The following is a 20,854-nucleotide window of genomic DNA, read 5'->3' as shown; positions in this document are numbered from 1 at the left end:
TTCTGTTTTGCATATAGGGTTATCGTTACCATCTTTTAAAATTTTATATATATGCATCTTTAAAATGCATATATATGCATTAGTATACTGTATTGGTCTTTATCTTTCTGGCTTACTTCATTCTGTATAATGGGCTCCCTGACCTTCTTTCTTATTGAGAGTGTCACAGAAGTGCCTTCGAAGCAGGGCTCCTGGTTGAGGCACCACAATGGAAAGAACCAGGGAGGTGGTCAATTCTGAAGACAACCATAAAGATGAAAGAATGAATGTCAGCAGCTTCTTAGACACTGAATGGGGGAATGGGGTTGAGATCATATGGTTTTTTTCCTACAGAAACAGTTTCCTCAAGACAGGGAAAGTTTCACATTTTCCCTGGACACAAATTCAGCAAGCACTTACTGTATACGGGTGCTTTACCTCTCAGGAGGGAACGAACAGTCTCTGTTCTGAGCTCCAAGGGCATCACTGGTGAAGCAGCACTCGTGAAGAAGGTGGTCTCTCATCAGAAGTCTTGGAGGCCTCAGGTAGGCACTGAGAGATCTGGCCTGGGAGTTCCTAGATTTAAGCTGCACGTTGAGTCCCTACCCAACTCTGGAACATGCCCCCAGTCTACAGTAATAATACTATAGCTCAGGTGTGGATCATTCCTTGTGGGACATCAGGAGTCACACTAGTAGTTTTCATGAGTGTTTTGTGTGTTCATAGTTACAGAGGGTCAGGAGACTTCTGCTGTTTTTGTTCAGTAGCTCAGTCATGTCTGAGTCTTTGTGACCCTGTGGACTCTAGCCCTCCAGGCTCCTCTGTCCATGGAATTTCCCAGGCAGGAATACTGGAATGGGTTGCCATTTCCTTCTACAGGAGGTCTTCCCAACCCAGGGATCAAACCCATGTCTCCTATACTGGCAGGTGGGTTCTTTATCACTGTGCCACCTGGGAAGCCCTCAGGAGAATTTACATGTTGAAAAAAAGCAACTTGAGAGCTACTTCCATTGAATGTGGAACAAGTGGCCATGCTCTCTTTCCCTCCAACCTCACTCTCACTCCTCGTATTTTCTTTTGAGATGAGTGGGGAAAGCGATTGGAAGGGTGAGTCTGGTTCATCAGGCCGAGCATGTGACTTGGGCCTGAGCAACTCAAGCTGCAAATCTCTGAGTACTGCAGGGGCTCTGCGGTGCCTTGGGTGTGAGCGTGAGGGCTAAGACAGTGATGTTAGCACAGCTGGTATCCCTCTCAGTTCCACATGTCCATTGTTCCTGCTGGACCGAGGGAGGGCAGCAGGACAGAGCACACGACTCTCTTACAGCCCTGGGCAGGCTGGACGACCAGCTGGCCACAGTGCCTTTGGGGGAACTCTGAGAAAATCAAGGAGGAATCTTGATGGCTAAAAACTTGAGGACATGATTATCCAAAGGTTCCTAAGACCTCAAAGCCCTAGAGCTCAAATTTTGGGTGAAACTGGCTCAGAGGTCTTTCAGGACTGTTCTTGAGTTCTTAGTGAATTCCAGATCAGCGTCAGCTGGGGTGGGTAGGTGTTGTAGCACTAGCCCTGATCTAAGCTGATGCCCTTGATGCCTAACTCAGCAACAGCATGGAACCGTGAACACACACAGTGAGGAATTATTTGTTTTTTCCAGGAAGATGCATGGGAAAAACAGAAATCCTTCTAATCTGTTTGAATATAGCTTTTCCTCTATAACTGCATTTGTGTTGATGTGGGTTTGTTGAGGTGACATAACCAGGGAATTGTTCGGCTCCTCGGTTATGAAACTGTGTGAATGAACATAGTATTACCTAAGACAAATGAGGTCCAAAGCAATCTCTTCTCCTTTCCCCATCTCTGGAGATGTCCAGAGAATATAGAGAGGAGTAAAATCTTTCTTTAGCCCTCTTGACAAAACAGGCTTCAAGGAGCATATGAAAAGATCTCTCTGAGAGTTCAGGTCTGGTTGAAGATTTAGAAGCAACAAACCAACATCAAAACTGCTGTGGGTTCTTGGCATATGAACTTGATGGCATTAAAACCCGTATTTGCATCAGGAACGTGGCATTTGGCCCTAGCACTTTGATGAGCATGGGAGCCAAGGAAAGAGTTTCACTGTAGATATACAGTGAAGAAGTATAAACCAGACCTCTGACGTGACTTTAGCTCCTTTATCATCAATTTCTTGTATTCCAGATGATCAACTGAACTCAGAGGAAAAGAAGAAAAGAAAGCAGCGGAGGAACAGGACAACCTTCAACAGCAGTCAGCTGCAGGCTTTGGAGCGTGTCTTTGAGCGGACACACTACCCAGATGCTTTTGTGCGAGAAGACCTTGCCCGCCGGGTGAACCTCACTGAGGCCAGAGTGCAGGTAACCAGAGTACTCCCCACCTCAAAGGCACGTCTCTGAAGACGTTGAAAAACACCACTTGTAGGTTTCAGACCAGAGCTGATAGTAAGAAGGATTATAAATGGGCAGCATGAAGGCAGAATCAGTTTCTGATTGTGTTTCTTTTGGCAGAAGCATAGTTTTAAAAATCAAAGTGAAGGCCTTTCAGTAGGGCAGAATACGCCTTGCTGGCAGTCTCACACCTCTCATTGTTTCCCATCCTTCCAGAGTCATGTTATAAACATTGTCCTTCAGAGGATTTGACTCTGCACCTTCCCCACCACCTTGCCCCAGCTTTCAACTTGAGCAGTCGGGTGGTCAAAGAGATGAACTCTCTGTCCCCCACCTCAGTTTTCCTCCCCAGACTTTGGGAATGTCCAAATCTTCAAGAAACATATTTATGGTGATGGACATGGATGGCAGTGGGGAATGAACACATCAGACGTTGAACTTAGAAACTGCATTAAGAGCACATTTAAGTAGGTGATTTTGTGTTTCTATGAAGTGAAGAAGGGTAAGTGCATGTAAAACGAGGTGAAGAGAGAACAGTAATTCTTTCAAATATTAATGCCATGACTCATCAACTACAAGCCAGGCATCTAGAAGTAATACAATCTGTGATTAGGAATAATAATGATGATAATAATAACTAATACGAGCTGAGCCCTTATATGCTAACCAGTGTCCTTAGTTACATAACTGATCTGTCTAATCCTCACCCCAATTCAGTGAGGTGGATAATATTCATCTGACAGATACGGAAACTGAGACTCAGAGATTAAAGGATTGTGTATAACGTGACACAGCTAGGAAGGGGCTGAACTAGAATTTGAAGACACATATGCAGATCTAGAGTTCATGTTTTTAAGCATTATAGTAGGTTTTAAATAAATACATAAACAAGTTCTCTGGCTACATGCTTTTTCAAGCAGTGCTTTGCTATCTCTGCTCAGAGTCTAGATTTTATTATCTTCCATATTGCTGGAGGTAGGCTTGTCTTCCCTAATAAATTATTGTTTGTAAATCTGTGTTCAGTCTGAGATTGAAGAATTTCTTTTTGAAAAATATTTCTTTAAAGATTTATTTACTTTTGGTTCTACTGGGTCTTCATTGCTGCCCGGGCTTTTCTCTAGTTGCAGAGAGTGGGGCCTACTCTTCATAGCAGTGCATAGGTTTTTCATTGCAGTGGCTTTTCTTTTGGGGAACATGGGCTCTAGAGCACAGACTCAATAGCTGTGGTGCATGGGCTTAGTTGCTCTGCAGCATGTAGGATCTTCCTGGACCACAGATCAAACCTGTGACTCCTACTTTGGTAGGTGGAATCTTCATCTCTGAGCCACCGGGGTAGGCCCTGGGCTTGAAGGATTTCTTTCTGCAAATGATAACTCTCTTGATGGGGGACTTGGGCTAGGGTGTGGAAGGGTGTGGAGGCTAGGGACTGTATGCAGAACCCTACACTGTGAGAGATATTTGCTGAGTTGAGGGCGAGGGTCTGAGAGGTTGCCTCAGCCTGAAGACAGTGTGCAAGCATTGTCCCTGTGAAATGGGGATTTCACCTAAAAGTCCTTCCCAGGAGAAAAAAAAATGTCTTTGACAAAAGGGGTAAGTTGCCTGGGCACTGTGGTACCCCCAAGGATAGGTTAGGAGCGGGCAGATGTGAGGATGCTGGTGTTACTATGTGGGAGTCTCTCAAGGCTCAGATGAGAGTGGTCCACAGGCACAAATTCAGTTCTGCTCTCTCCATCCTGCTGTCCAAAGCACAACTCTGAGGTCAGCCTTCCCACATCCTCTTCCCCCATGCTGCTCACCACAGTTCTCCAAACATGCTCCCTGTTTCTACTCTTAAATCCTTTCCTCTCTCCTTCAAAACCCATACTTTTTTATGCCCCAGGCTTGGCCTCCAGTGGTATAATAAATAATTTTAGGTCAATAACTCACAATGCCTGAAAGTACCACTTTTGCCATGGCGATCTGAATTTTAAATAAGGGAACCTGAACAGGGCAATGTTGGGAATTAACAAAAAAAGGTGAAAGAGCAATTTTGGATTAGGGAGCTAAATTGGTCCCATCACAATAAGCAAATGACATTCTTATATGTTGAAACTATTTTGTCTTCTTCCTTTTCCATCCTACTATGTTCTAAAGTCTTTTAGAATTGTGAACATTTCCCATGTAAGCAGGACAGAATTCTCCCTTTGTGACTTTATTCTTCCTCTATGAAGACTTACCCTTTGCCAGTCTAAACCACTGCCTCTGAATCTGGCCTTCTTTATATTTATGGCCTTTATCACAATGTGACATGTATTATATTGAGTTGTGCGCAGGCCAACTTCCCCAGCTAGACTGTGAAGTTCTTTTGGATGGAAGCCATATCTTATCATCTTTGCAATCTCATTTTTTCCCTGTCTTTTCTCCCTCTCAAATATCTATCAAGCATCTGTTATTCTCTTGGAACTGGTTTTGCTTTGCTGGGGATAAATAATACACTGGCTCTTTCCTCAAAGATGTTCCAGACTGGGAGCAGAGAAGACAAATGTGCAGATCATACTATTATCAGAGCATAAGATGATTCCTACGCTAAAGGAATGTTCAAGAATTAGTGATAGATCAGAGGAAGGACTGATTAAATCTGCCTGGGGGAAAAGAGAATACATGAACATTGAGTAGCCATTCTATGCCAAGTCTCACAACAACATGTGAGTTGGTATTAGCATCTTTATTTGATTGTGAGACAAAGGATCAGAGACATATATAACTATCCAAGGACAAATCTTTAAGTCATGGAGCCAATATTTTTCTTTAACTCTGTTAGATTGTAAAGTCACATTCCTTCCACGCTAACATTTCACAAAGAAGGTGATGTTCAAGTTAAACCTTAAAAAAACAAGTCGTTGGCACCTGGATAAAAGGGGAGAATACTGCAGACAGAACATTCAGTGTGAATACATATAGGTGGGAAAATAGCCAAATACATTTGGGAGTCTTAACCCCAGAGTAAGATCTGAAATGATGAAGCACCAGTGCATGAAGGCCAAGTGATACAGAATGTGGCTGAATCGATGGACAATGAGCTAATTCTTGAACCAGCTTTGTTCTAGAATAAAGATAAGATATTATCTTTGATATGTTTGATAAAACATTTTGATTTTACTCTGTGGGTGGCAGAGAGAGTCAGTGGATGATAGAAAGCTAAAGAGAAGCACTAATACAATTATATTTGCATTTAAAATGATAACTCTAATAGAAATGTGAAGGACACCTTAGAAACAAAAGAGCTGAAACCAGAAAAGATTCTTCCTCTACTGATTCGCACCCTGGCCTTCCATGGGGGCACCAATCACATGGTATTTCTATGTGAATATTGCCAGCTAGCACTGTGAAATTGTCCCACTCTGCACCATAGGATTTCTTTCTCCCACATCTGTCATGCCTTTCCATAACTGTACCTAAAATTCTTGTATTGCTGTCTTTCAAATTTACATGTCTATCTTTTTTTAGTAGATTGTGAGCTGCTTATGAGCAGAGTAAGTCTCATCTCTCCATTCCCAGTATTTAGGCCAGGATCTAGAATGCAGTCTCCACAAGGACTTTGTGAATGAGTAAATGAAGGAATAAAATTCCACAGCAGTACAGAAGAATTGTAAGATCATGAGTCAGATGTCCTTGAGCTCAAAAACTCAGCCATTTATTACTTCTGTGAACTTCAACAGAGTCTTTCATCTCATTGAAACGGTTTTCTCAACTCTGAAATAGAAATAATAACACCTGTTGGGAATTGTCATAAGTATAAAAAATGTAGGTAACGTGTTTGTATAAATTCCTAGCCCTAGTAGCACTTAATAAATGGTAGAGTTTTTATTAGCTGTCATCAATGGTATCAGTGCTGCCCAATTTCCTTGGAAGCCAGCAATTAAATACACTCCAACCAGCTTCCAACTTTCAGTATCTGAATTTCTGTTTCACAAGTTTCTTTCTAGAACTTCAGGAGACATGCCAGAAGTGTTGGAACTTTAACCAGTGACTGACAGGAGCCAATGTGTGAATCCACAACTCTCTCACCCCTCCAGTGGGAGGTGTGTGCCCTGTGTTATCCTTAGGGTCTCTCAAGGACTAAGCGCCCACAGACAGAGCTGGTTCAGTAGCACACCAGTTAAGAGGTTGCTTTTCTTCTGTTACTTCCTCCCTCTTCTGTGGTTATTCCTCACACCTCCCAGATAAACTATTTGCTTCTGAAATGCTTAACGCAGGGTCTACTTTTGGGAAGATGGGAGATTTTCTTTAAATATCCAATAAGTATCATAAAAGCAGATGATGTTTCTGCCCTTTGAAGAACTTTGAAGAAACTTTAAAAATATCACTATACCTGTGGCAGAAGTCTGGATGAGATTTTTCTTTTTACTATAATTCTGAGAGGAATTATAATCCACAATTTGCTGTCAAATGGGTTCGTCATGGATCCCGTATCTGGTGGCCTGATCACTGGAAGCACCTCTTAGTCTCTGTTCTTAATAGCCCTGGAACAGGGCCCACTGGGAAGGATTATGGCATGTTTTCTGTTGTTCTAGGAAGAATTCCATGCTTAGCCTATATCTTCCTTGGGAAGGTGTTATATGGTAAAAATCAACCAGGAGTTTATTCATGGAACCTCTCCTTTGTTTTTCCTCTCCCTCCTCATGCCCTTCTCTCCTTCCGACAATCTTCCAGGTGTGGTTTCAGAACCGAAGAGCCAAATTCCGCAGGAATGAGAGAGCCATGCTGGCCAATAAAAACGCTTCCCTCCTCAAATCCTACTCAGGAGACGTGACTGCTGTGGAGCAGCCCATCGTACCTCGTCCTGCTCCAAGACCCACTGATTATCTCTCCTGGGGGACGGCCTCTCCGTACAGGTGAATGACTGGCCCACCCTCCCTTGCTCCACCTCCACACATTTCTCAACGGTTGGTCACATTCAAAGCTGCTTGTGCAGCTGGCTGACATTTCTCACTGGGTTAACCTCTTCAGAGACATTCAACTTGCTGACATCCCCAGATTTTCACAGGAGATCACTAGTTGCCCCAGGAGCAGGGTCTGGGGCAGAAGAGAGAGGGGCAGGCCAACAGCAGTCTCCTCTTGGACTCAGGAACTCTTGCAAAGGTTTCAAAGATGGGGAAGAATCTAAAAGAAAAGATCGTTAAGCTATGCCCAGAGTCCCTGTTGCAATCATTCTGGAACAAAACTTTATTCCATTTCCAAATTGGATAGATTGGTTGGATTATGCTCAAGTAGGAATTTAACACATAAGGCTCTAAGTGTAGGACCAAAGGCAAACTTCACAGTAAAACTGATGTGGAATGAAAAGAAATAAGGAAGGGGAAAAAGAAGGAAAGAGAGAGAGAAGGGGAAAAAAACCCAAGATCATTCAGATCACTCTCATGGCCATAGATCTTTATTAATAGGTGGGAATGTCTTATGATCCAAGATGCTTTCCTATTCTATTGCTAGTTCTTGTCGACTTATTTGAAGTTCTTTGGGGGTTAGTTTGTGTGGGTTTAAAAAAATATATATGAAAGCAATGTATAGTTTTCACTAAATTTTTATATTTAAAAGGTGAAAAATATTAAGGAAGCAAATAACATAATATTATTTCAATTGCTTGGAAAAGCTTTTAACTTTCATTGATTATGCTGTTCAGAAAAAAACAGACTAATGCCAGTGGGAAGCTGAAACACGTGTGCCCAATGCATTGTCATGGTCTAAAGTGTCTATTTGAAGCTAAGCCTGAGTACTCTTAGAAACCAGATCAAGGCTCTGTATTCTCTGGCCAATTGTAGCAGAGGAAGAAGTATTTACAAACCACATACTATGCTTCTGTTTACCTTTTTATTGTTAAGGTTAATTAAGCGTTTAAAGAGAGGTTTTAAACTAAGTGTAAGAGATTATCTCCCAGTTGATGCTGAGTTCCTGATGTGAAATGCATTAGTGAAATGCAGATAGTTTCGAATTTGATCTTTCTAATTATAGCAAAAACCTTACCTAAATATTCTTTCTGTTTGAAATCAGTTCCTTGAAATAAATGCCATAAATGCATTTGGAAATTTCTTTTAAATTCCCCATTATGAAATTAGCCTGACTTGCTTTGGTCTATGCTTAGGAAATTGGAAATTCCTATTGCTCTTAGACATAGTATGCTTTGCTGATTTCAAAAGATTAGTCCTATTTGTGTGTCCTTTTTAAAATTTAGACTCCTCTCCCAAAGGATTTACTAAAAACATATTTTGCAGACCATTATAAAATCACATATTCTTTAATTTTTTAAATAAGTGAAAGATTGCTTTGGTGGGTTTTTTTTTTTTTATAAATATTGATAGCTCATAGACTCATTAAATGGTTTGGGAAATGGATTTGGATCAGAGCTTGAAGTCTCTGGTTTGAATTTGGTCACAACCAGGAAGTTTAGCTCCTTTTTATTTATTCCTGGATCCTAGTAAGGAACTTTTTTTACCAGCTATAATAACCGAGATGGCTGTCATGTGGTCCTTACCAGTGAGAGATGGAGGGCAGTATACTGCATAGTGGAGATGAAAACCTTAATATTAGACTAGATTACCTGGACCTCAGCAGAAGTTCAAATCCGATGCCTGCATTATACATACTTTGTATATGGGCATCTAACTGAAATTATTAACATGCAATTTATGTATGCTTTTTGGGGAAGTGTTATATTTTAATTTGACAGATTGCGTAGAAATTCTAGATACACTTTAAAAAAACACTCATAATTCCACCATCTTGAGATAACTAGTGTTTATTTTTGCAATTAGAGTTCAGTATTTTATATAGTATAGACATAGTGTAAATACTATTTTGTATTCTGCTCCTTTCACTTAAAATCATATAACCTAGTTACTTCTTATTCAATTCATGGTATACTTTTATATCTTTTCTCTCTTAGACACAGAGTTTGTAAAAAATAATTAAAAATTTCATAGAATCTGACTGTTCATATTCTGTATGAAGGATAAATTAATCTCCAGATTTAAGTAGAAAAATGATGGTTTAAACACTAATTTAATCAACAGTTATGTTTTTGACCCAGTGTTGACTGAAGTGTTTATATTTTGATTAATTTCAAAAAGTGGCAAAAAATTATTTTGTTCCTTAAAGATATTTCTGCTGTGTTTAGAGCCAAAATACTCATTACAATCTCACATTTTGAAGCTTGGTAGGAAATATAAGTGTTGTTAAGGAAATATAAAAGAAAACCAAGTGATGAAAAGCAAAGGAAATGATAGATCTTTTGTGTTATGGAAAATTAACTTGCTATTTCTGTTGGTACTATTATGTCAAATTAGTTATCGCACATGTGACATTCATTAAAAGGCATTTCTCTTGGTTAATCCTTGGATGCTCCTGTGTGGCAGCTTTGTCCTTGATCTGGTTCCAAAGAAGAGACTGAACACTTGCCCGAATTTAAGCCTTCGGCACGCAAAGTTAAAGCCAGGGCTCATGATCCCTGTTTCTGTCTAATGTATTAGGCCATATAACCCCGCTTTCATTCACATTAAATCTTACTCTATTGAAAACAGTAAAAAGAGTAAGACTGGAAAACTACATAAACGTGCCTGTTTGATTCAGGATTTGTCTCAGATGCGGGAAGCATGTCTGCCACTGAGGTCCATGTTCTGGGGTATGTGGGCATTCCCTGGCATGAGTGAGACATGCAACCCAGGGACTGTGAGGAGACAATTTTGCCAGAAAGGGCAGTTTGCTGACTTCCACAGCTCTCCTCTGGAAAAAGAGAGGAGGAAACCAAGTCTCAAAGCAAATAGCTTGCGTATGGTCAGAATTATGACATGGGAAACAACCAACACGTTCCCCTCCCCCTCCCCGGGTGTCTTTTATATCCAGAGTGGTGGTTGTATAATTAATCATCCAAACTGGGACACTTGTGAGAGTAAAAGGGGGGTGCTATTAATAATGACTCAAGGACAACAGGCATAAACTGGGATTGTCCCTGGCAAACCAAGACATATGGTTCACTCTATTTATAGCATGTCCTGACCTCCTTCATTACCTCGAGGATATTAGAGGTGATGATGTCAGGCGGGCAACTGAGTCGCCCAGAGTAGCGAAGTAGTCCCTAACTGGACACTACCGTTCTGGCAGGCGTCTTCTTTATCTACCCAAAGTCAGGGGAAAGAAGCTTGTCTTCGGCGCGCACACTCACTGCTTTGCTCAGAACTGTTTCCTTAGGCAAATGGAAGCACACACAAGCACCAGAGTTGTTAAGACTCCTGTCTTGTACAGCTTTACCTCTTGGGCAGCAGTGATTTACCAAGTCCTGGACTTTTGACTGTCGTTTTGAATGAAGTAGTCAAGAAATCTTTCCTCAGGGGCATCCTTTCCTGTGAAAGATAGATAAAGAATGGTCTGGCTCTGCAGTACTGGTCTGGAGTGCCATTTCCAGAGGGAGGGCTGGGCTTCAAAGGAGACTAATGACAAGTGAAAGAGAGGCCAGTGATCCTTATCCACGATTTCCCTCCCCCAACCTTCTCCTCCTCCTCCCCTCATTTGATCGTGGTCACAGTGCTGCCTGACATCTGCTGAACGCATTTGGCTCATTTCTCCCTTTCACACTTTCAAAAATAGATCCTCCTCCCTCCCAAGATGTTGTTTACACGAGGGGCTTCATAACGGATTCTAACGGAAGACACTGAAAAGGTAACTTGTCAGAGGGGGAAGAGGGTGGCTGCTGGGGGTAGGGTGTAAGTGGGAATTAAGTATGTTCAAGAAAGCGGGGCTTACAGTCCTAGAAATGAAAGCAGTGACGTCTTCCAGTGGGAAATACTATTGGAAACCAGAGCTGCAAGAAAAATACGTCCATAGAGTTCAGGGTAGTCTGATAGCCTAGAGAAGGGCTCTTCAAGGATTACTGGGCATATGAATCACCTGGGATCATGTTACAGCACAGACTCAGATTCAGTAAGTCTAGGGCAAGACCTGGGAACTGTACGTCTAACGTGCTCCCATGTGATGCCCAGGCTGTTGACACTTGGTACATGCTTTGAATAGTGAGGCTTTAGAGGATATAGGACAGAGGTCAGAAGAACTATGTTCTTGTCCTGGCTCTTGTTGCTCTTCAGGCCAGTTGAGTCATGAATCTCTTATGTACCTTGTATCTAAGATTGAGCTAGTAAGAATTTCCCTATTATATATCACAAGGCGCTTTTGGAACCTATGGTTAAGCAACGTGCATTTCAAAAAGAAAAACAAAAATCACCGAGACAGCAGAAAGATGCAAGACTTCATATATAAAACATTTTTAGAGGAAAAATGTTTACAATGGCAGATGGATCACTGAACATGCAGTGCAAACTGAAGTCTTAGTAATGAAATATGGTCCAAATGTGTCCACTTTAAGAGCTAAATGCACATTTAAAGAGATCAACTTCTGAGTTTTAAAAACAGAAGTTGGAAATGATTACTTAAATTACAAAAGATCACTTCCCAAAGGATTTATCAGGTCTCTCTTTAAAAGTTTAAATTCCCCTAGGAAAGCTCATATTGAATTTTATTAGATGGAAGCACGTATACCTCTGTTGTTCTTGCACTGACAACAGAACAAACCCAAGAGATGATCTCCAAACTTCACACATCACAAACAAACTCACAAAAACCTCAAGCTCTATAGCCTTTGGAAAAATCTGAGAATCCCTAGGATCTCAGAAACAGACTTCTTGGGCTGACAGATCTGTCTTTGGGGTGAATTTTTCCATAGCTTGGTATCATTTGTCCAGAAGGAGCAAATAGAAAACAAAGACTTGAAAACTGAGTCAGGTATTATCCACCCGCACCCTCAGCTCTCCTTAACTGTTTTGTGATTGGTGGGATCTGCATTCTGGGTGGCTAGAAAGCAGAAGGGGAGATGTTTGTAAGTTTCCTGGCTTCCATACCATGCATAGTATTTTCCATACTTCCTTCGGTGTTTGACAGCCATTTTAACATATTATTCCTCAGGACAACCTCTTAAGGTAGGCTGAAATTATCAAAAATGATTTGTCCCCCAGTGAAAACAGAACTCTAACCCTGCTGGTGGTTAGCATTCTGCTGTCTATGGCTGAGCTCCATCTGTTAGGAATCTCCAAATAAGGAGATGGAAAAATTTCAAGCTTACTTAAATGTGTCAGCTCTCTGCAAGTTCCAGAGCAGATTTGCTGAATCAACAGATGGGATACAAGTATTTCTTTTTCATCTCTGAGTCTTCCAGGCCTTTTATTCATCAGTGTGATTTCTTGGTCACGGACACAAAGAACTTTACATTCTTAAAAACCAAATAGAAATGTTGCTTTGGCCAAATGCTATAAGCCCAGTCTTAGTCCTTATCTCATGTCTCCATCTTGTTAGAGGAATAGGCAGAAGGTAAGATCAACGGGCAAGATCTCTAGGTGTCAATAAGCAAGCTCTTTGTGCTATCATGTGCTTAATAAATTGATTAGTTTTAACCTCATCTTTTTAGCCCAGGAAGCTTAATCCTGTTTAGGAAGACCATGGTCTGAATGGCCCCCCAACTTTGGTTGAAAACAGCTTATTAACCTCATTGGTTTCTGTCTTGTGAGAAAACATTTCAGAGTTCTCTTTATTTTCCTAACACAGAGCTTCAAAAGTCTTGATGACAAGGAAAACAGGTGGTCATGAACAATCTCAGATTGGCAGCCACTCAAGGCTTTCTTGCATCTGTTGTTACTTTTGGAAGTGGGTCCTCTCCATCATATTTCTAAGGCCTTTTAAAAGCATGACTAAGCTGCTTCTAGATTAATTTTGTCTTTTCTGACAGTAACATGTCTTGCTTGGCACTGGTATGCCAAAGGACTGGTCCCTACTTGCCTAAATGGAGCTTTTAATTTAGATTGAGAGACTAGACTCATGTCAAACTACTGGAAGGAAAACAGAGTCATTTTCTTTAGTATATGCACAAAATATAACCGAGGTCTCTGTCTATAGAGTTATGTATTCTAAGCATTTATTTAGAGACTGTGAATTAAGATGGTCTCTGTTTCTTCATCTTACTTCTTATGGCTATGCAATGCTGAAATGTTAGACCAATTTTTGAAACTTTATAACTTTCCTAAACATTTATCAAGTGAAAATCTTATCATTTATCAAGCATCTAGTATATTGCAAAATTCATTCATTAATAGCAACTGCTTTCTTATTCTGATAACCTTCTAACTTGAGAGCTACCTATAAGGCATTGTCATGGTCTCAAAACACAGTGGTGTCTTTATAAAAGAACCACAGTACAATTAGACAAGATTTTACAACTCTGCAAACACAGCCTGCTGTTTAAGGAGAGGTGTCTCAGTGAAAATCTAGTCTCCCAGGCAAAATACAACTCTAATTTCACTAATCTGGGTTTCAGATGGGAAGTGGATCAACATTCATCTCATTTGGAATATTAACATGTGACCTGCATTAGAGAGAGTCTCAATATTTCCAAGAAATGTGTTACCATACTAAGTCTTCTGACTAGAAAACCAGATGACACTAGTAAATTATGAAGTTTACAGCAAACTGGTTGTATAATAGACAAAATTGAAATCACAAGTACAGTAGACATTTCTAGAAAACAGTAACAGCATCTTTAGCAAACTAATCCCCCACCGTTCTAACTCCCTTTGTCAACTAAGGAAAATGGACCACACCCTTGATTATCAAAAGAAAGACAGACTCTCTGTTAAATGAGACTTTCCTTGTCCAGAATCTCAAAGGATGTCTCAGGAAATTGAGTCAAATTCTTAAAAGCACAATATTCCATGTTTGCCATATTTCCAGTTTGCCATCAGAGAACTTTTTCTCTTTTTGCTCCCTTGTGAAATTTTAGCTTTCTGTTTTCAGAAGCCATTCAATTTTATTCTCAGTATTTAACGAAAAAACAGATAACTCAAAATCCCAACTTATCTCCTATCCATTTAAACTGGTACCATGTATCATCTTTATGACTTAATTCTCTCACAGAAATCTGGCTTAGAAAGGCTGATTTGGTTGATTTCATAATCTACAACTTAGGTTCATTTCCCAAATCCAGTTGTCTCTTTTCTAGATACTTAGATTTTTTTGTTTGTTTGAAACCTTAGACTTCAGTATATCCTAGAAATTTCTCAATTATGTGATTTATGGATTTGCATTTCTTTCTGATAGGGTCTTGAATGGAAGCATGTAATTCATATAGAACTTAAATGATAATACGTATATGGATTTTGAAATTAATTGAAACTTCTTGGTATATTATAACAACAACAACAACAAAACTTGTCCCATTTTAACAGGTTGTTCTGATTATTTTTTTTCACTCCTAATTAAAACCTACTGAATTGAGACTGTTTTTCAACTGTTGTCTTTTGGTAGATAGTGGTTGAAGTAATGGCCTATTCTGTAAATCTAACCTGCACCAATATTTATTCATTTTTTGGTTACTGTTAAAAGCTATTTGTGGTGGGTTAAGAATATGCAATCATCAGCCCCTGCTTTTGTTATGTCCCTTCTGATTTTTCTCATTCTAATAAGATAGCACAATTAATGGGAAGGACTGGTTCCTTAAAATAAAAGTCTGTTGATAAAATACTTTTAGAAATCATTGCTCACAGCAGGGTGACAGAGATCACTGATACTGAGCAGTAATCAGTTTAATCATACAGTACCTAGGTATTTCTCAGTTACTTACCTATTCACTAAATACTTTCTTGAATGCCAAATATGTGCTAGATATGGTGTTAGCTCTGCCTGGAGGCACAGTGGTGAACAAGGCAGATGAGGTGTCTCATCTCTGGAACTTATAGTTGAGGAATTAAAATAAGTGCTAAAAGGAAAAGTACAGGGTGCTATAGATGAACCTAACTTTGTCTAGACAGTTAAGATCAGGTACCCAGAAAGAAGTAAGAGTTTGAAAATTTTCATTTTCAAAAGTGAAAGAGTGTAGTATTATTTTGGAACCCTTCTGAGTCTTCCTCCTGCAGTAGGACACCCATACAAACACACACACACCAGTGTTATAAGGGTCTTAAATTAAGGATGTATATTTCTAGTAAGACATAATTATAATTTTTAACCCAGTTTTCCTGGGTTAATTGCTAGTAACTGAGCTGAAACAGGCTATTGTGAGTCTTGACTATAATTCTTGACTTGAAGTCCTGACTGCATGGTGTCCCAAATAAGTATTAATGATATAGTCTCCCTATTTGTAGAGTAGCTTTAGTTTTTTTCTCTTTCTGGTCCGACACTTGATCCCCAGAACCACAAACTCCTGTGTGGCTGACAAAATTGCACAGGAACGCAGGCAGCAGAAAAGCACATGTCATTCCATTTATAAGTCTATCTCATTCCAGCCCTCAGCTGAAAGGTATTTTGCTAATCTTAGAAACAACTAGAAATATGTTCATTTAATTAAAATGAGTTGTTCCTTTATATCTATTTAGTATCAAGTAATAGATACCTTGCATCCTAGTCCAAGAAATCTTTACTTTTCCTTTTAAAGAAATTCTTGGATGTAATTAACAGAAAGCCACCAATTACAAATTTCTGCCCAGTGGTATTCCTAGGTCTTAATTACAGTCTCTGACTTTGGGTTTTTCTCTGCAATAAGAACAGTCAGAAACAATTACCTCTGAGGTCAGGAATACTGAAACTGGATCATTTGCTAGTTTATATAGGATATTTAAACATTTCCAAAATAATGGATGCGGCATGCAGTGTAAGCTGCTCAAGTACTTTTGAGTAAAATTTATAAAATCAAGGCCAGTAGGGATGGAAACTTCTTGATTCTGCAATACTTGGTACCATCAACCAGTGGATCAAGAAAGCCAGAGAAGTCATATTAGGTTGTTTAACTGGTTCTTCAAGGAAACTATTTAATATGGTATTCAGTGATTATCTAAAATGTGTTAAAATGTATTAGAATTCAAGTCAACTACCTAGAGTGAGGAAGGCAAAATGCCCTTTAGTTTCTTTTTCCAAATGCCTCCTTCTCTTCCTCCTTGCTCCCAGAAACTAGTGATATAGGCAGGACAAGATTAAATACTGGTTTAATTGGTTAGCTGATGAAACACCTGCTATCCACCATAAGCAGCTTTCTTCTCTCACCCCAGAAATAAATCATTACTCACTGTATCCAACACAGAAAATACTTTCCCCCTCACCTTGTTCCACTCTCCACTGCTTTCCCCTGCCCTTCAAAACACTTGCCACTAAGGACCTTCAGCACACTAAGGGCCTTAGACTAATGAAAACCTGGGGCTGTAAGGGACCTCAGAGGTCATGTAGTCCAACCTGCCTGCCCCCATCCTGAGAGTTGCACCCATGTGGGGCACAGACTTGCGACTTCATGAAACTAATGCCTGTTATTCTCCCTGCTCTCTCCTTTGTCCCTACAGCGCCATGGCTACTTATTCTGCCACATGTGCCAACAATAACCCTGCACAGGGCATCAACATGGCCAACAGCATTGCCAACCTGAGACTGAAGGCCAAGGAATATAGTTTACAGAGGAACCAGGTGCCAACAGTCAACTGAGGAAAAAAAATAATTAAACAGGCCTAAGAAGAAATCAAAAACCATAAGACACCTATCCTGCTCTGTCATTTCTACATCTGCTGGGAAAAAAAAAATAAAAACAAACAAAAAAACCAGAACTAAACTATTGGGACCATGGCAGAGAAAAGCAGGAGAGGAGCAAAATGAAAATTAGTTAACAAATGTTCCTCCTCCCTCTGGGATACCACCACCACTTGTTTCTGTGTGTGTTAATTTTGTTTTTCCTTCTATTCATATGCTTTGCTTAATATACTCTGAGCTTCTTCAGTTAAGTTCAGCCCACCCACCCCCATGATTGTATGGGTTTAAAAGAATCAACAGCAGCCAAAGAAACCATGTATGTATATATATATTCAGAATAATTGCCTGTAGTCTCCTCATTGACCTGTTTGAACCTCAGTGCCTTACCCCATCCTTCTTCCCAGTTCTCTGGACAGAAGCTCTAGGAACTTCTGAAAAGCCAAAGTCTTTCTGAAGAATTTGTGCCAGACATAATTCCCTTGCTCATTGTCTCCATTTCTGTTGGTTATGGTAAGGTTACTCCTTCAGCTACTATGGGGGAAAAAAAAAGCAATTGTATACAACATCTGGTCACTGGCCTATCTAATCCAATGTGATTGGCTATGTCTGGCTAATTCCAAGCTCTAAGCTCTAGATTTAAGCTCTAAGCAATAGAGGATAATATCACCTCACTACTACCCCTCACCCCTATCCAAGCAGTCATCTTAAGTTAAAGATATTTGTTGTTTCTTGAGTAATTTGCTAACATAGGCTTATCTGATAGAAGACATATTTTTCACTTGAGAGAGGAAGAGACATTTCTCTAGGAAAACAAACACTAAGTTGTGAAAGGCATGGCCTTACATCTCTTTGGTGCCTTAAGGGTAGTCAGATGCACACTTATATATATACTGTATATATTTATATATTATATATATATATATATATATAAAATATTCTTGCAAGCTTGAGTTTGCAGTTTCTCAAACACTACCAAGAGCAAATTTCACACCATCACCAGTGTCCTTATTTCTACCGTGGTAAGACTTTTAATTAGGGATCTTGTTTCCTTTCTTTCTCTACACAAAATTCTCACTATGGCCACAGAGCAATTGATAAAGCAGCTGTCCGAGAACAGTTATAACTTTCACATTAGCGTTTTAAATAAATTAGAAACAACTGAGGCTATGAAAATGTCCTTAAGTTTGGCACCTGAACTCTGGTGAAATGCTGATGCATACTAAACTATCATGAGAATTAGACTTAGCAGAGGAAAAGCCATTTAGTTATCTGTCCTTTTTCCACTCAACAGGAATACGAAAGATACATGATTCAGTGAAATACTTAAAGGTTTATCTAAATTCTAAGAATTTGAAAGGCAATTGTTGGCTATTGGTATCTTCTAATCTACTGAAATAAACTTTAGTATCTAGGGCTGGGAGCCAGGACTGACTGATCTTTTGTTTCTTCCTCTTTTGTTTCCACCCATGCTTTTGAAACTTGTCAGGTAGACATGACCAAACCACATTATCATGCTGTGCCTTGGTTTACTATTTTTTTTTTTTTTTGTAAAATGGGTTTAACAATACTTACCTACCTCACAGGGGTGTTGTGAGGCTCTAATCATTTGCTCCTTTATCCTTTCCTGTATTCTCTGTATGTCCAGCACTTTGTAGCCATGGGAGGGAAGGGACTATGAAAGTATACTATGTTCATAGAAGGCTATGGTACCCAGAAGCCTTGTTTTCTAGCAAGGAGATGCTACCTTGCTGTAAATACTCATAACCGTGCATTTGGAAATGAGAAATAGGTTTATATTTGCAGACCTCTCAAAAATCACATCATTTGACCAAAAAATAACTTGAGACACACAGAACAGACATCTCTTTGACTTATATTTTCATCTTGACCAACTTGGATTTATATATAAATGGATTAAACTTGGATTTATAATAATTTTTTATATTAGTGAAAAGCTTTAGATTGATTTTGGCCAAATATGCCAACTGTGAGTAACAGGCAAGGATTTGGGACTTAAGCTCCACTTTCAGGACACATTTGCGATTTTCCCTGGCATATCAGGTTGAACTAATGGTGGTATTTTCAGTCCAACAGTCATCAATCTGAAAATGTATTTCCAAGGTTGATTCTAAACTTTTTTTTTAATAAGAAGGAAGCCCATCTTATATGCATTTTGCTTTCATCAACTGATTTCCTCTTCTTTTAACATACTATTAAATCATTTCTTACTGAATGGTTTATGTAGGCTGGCTGAACAACACACATTACTGCTTCCTATTCTTCAACTAATTCTCTTGTCCCACTAGCTGCTGAAGATTATCAAGTTTTTATCCTAACAGATTAAAACATTCTTTGTGAAAAGAGTGCAATCCAAGAAACTAGTGAACCTTTGGAGTTTGGGGAGAACAACTAAAAGAAGATTTGCGGTGTATAGTGCAGGGAATAGACATCATAGGTGAAAAGATTTTGCTAAAAATGGGGGGAATCTTAGAAGAGGGAGTAAAGAGATAGAGGATCATGTAAAACAAAGTCATTTGAAACTTTCGTCCTGACATTCATTTTGAGTGGTGAAGAGAAAAGCCTGAACCCCCATAACCCCAGTGCTGGATGAAATTAGGCAGTGCCTGGGCAAGTGCTTGCTGTCCAGGAATATCATAGAGTAATTAATACTATCAGTCATAGGAGCTTTTATTGCTAGTGAATCAATACCACAAACATCGACTATGTAAGGATCTGATGGAGAAATGTACACAGGGTACCAGCACTCAGTTTTGTTCATTCATTATTGATTTTTAAAAAATAGAAGTTTCATATGTGATTTGGAAGAACAGCATTCTGGCTCCTAAGCCAGATGTGAGAGGGCCTCAGGGCCACAAAGTTCAAAGGCATATCCCTGTTCTTCATCATCTATACCCAGATAACAGATGAATACATGCCAACCGTCTGTGTTCCCAGTCCCTCCCCAAACAAGACACTGATTTGTAGAGTGCTTGGCAGGTTAAATCAAGCTGGAAGAGGTGACTGGATAAAAAAGGGAATGACATTTAGGGTATAAAGATCTCATAAGAAATGTAATATGTAAATTATATCTTGCTTTATGATGTAAAATATACATTGTTTGCGCTAGAATAGAAGTGATTCCTTTTCAATAAAAAGAAAGAAGGATACAACTATGTCTGCTGAGTCTGATGGTTCTTTTCCCTTTGAAATTAAAAACAGATCTGCTAAGATCTAAGACTGCATTCAGACAAAAAGTGAAGGTAAGAGGAATTTCTGAACAAGAGAACTTCTTAGAGTATAATAATATTTTCTAAATATTTTATTTGTTTCTCACAGACAAAGACAACAGTGGGAGAAAGTGGGGGCATTTTTTAGTAGAATGGGTAAGCGTAGAGTGAACCTTTAAGGAGAGTTTTGCTATTTTTCACCCACCCCTTTAGTATTCACAATAATGTATATCATTAGACAAAACAGATTAAGGACAGCCTTTTCTTTTAGAAAAAAGAAGTAACAAAGTAAAATTTCTTAAGCACCTATTGTTACAGTATTGAGTGTGTAGTAAGTAGGGGAGGGGGTGGTAGAAAAATGAAATAGGAAAATGAGTTATTTTTCATATAAATTAAAGTAAATCTGATTTAAATGGCAACTATAGCATGAACAAATTTATGCAATAGAAAGTGAAGTTGCTCAGTCGTATCCGACTCTTTGCGACCCCATGGACTGTAGCCTACCAGGCTTCTCCATCCACAGGATTTTCCAGGCAAGAGTACCGGAGTAGGTTGCCATTTCTTTCTCCAGGGGATCTTCCCAACCCAGAGATCAAACCCAGCTCTACAGCATTGCAGGCAGATGCTTTACCCTCTGAGCCACCAGGGAAGCCTATAGTTCAAGAAATAAA

The 20,854-nt window shown here is 39.5% G+C and overlaps 1 protein-coding gene across 2 annotated transcripts in view; it reads left to right on the top strand.

Annotated features, from left to right (window-relative positions):
- The window catches only part of PRRX1 (paired related homeobox 1), a 76,789-nt gene extending 56,660 nt beyond the window's left edge, over positions 1 to 20,129 (top strand). Inside the window, exons 2-5 of one of the 2 annotated variants that reach the window (XM_043485803.1) lie at positions 2,177 to 2,352; positions 7,075 to 7,256; positions 10,999 to 11,070; positions 16,776 to 16,998. In XM_043485803.1, coding sequence (XP_043341738.1) covers positions 2,177 to 2,352; positions 7,075 to 7,256; positions 10,999 to 11,053 — 413 coding nt within the window. In that variant the 3' untranslated portion in view covers positions 11,054 to 11,070; positions 16,776 to 16,998. Of the gene's footprint in view, positions 1 to 2,176; positions 2,353 to 7,074; positions 7,257 to 10,998; positions 11,071 to 16,775 lie in introns of both variants that reach the window. The other variant, XM_043485802.1, reaches the window with a different exon arrangement.
- The last annotated feature ends 725 nt before the right edge of the window (positions 20,130 to 20,854 follow it).

Source organism: Cervus canadensis, chromosome 13 (genome assembly GCF_019320065.1).
Source record: "Cervus canadensis isolate Bull #8, Minnesota chromosome 13, ASM1932006v1, whole genome shotgun sequence".
NCBI classification, from domain to species: domain Eukaryota; kingdom Metazoa; phylum Chordata; class Mammalia; order Artiodactyla; family Cervidae; genus Cervus; species Cervus canadensis.
This window is presented reverse-complemented; position numbering and strand designations above follow the sequence as displayed.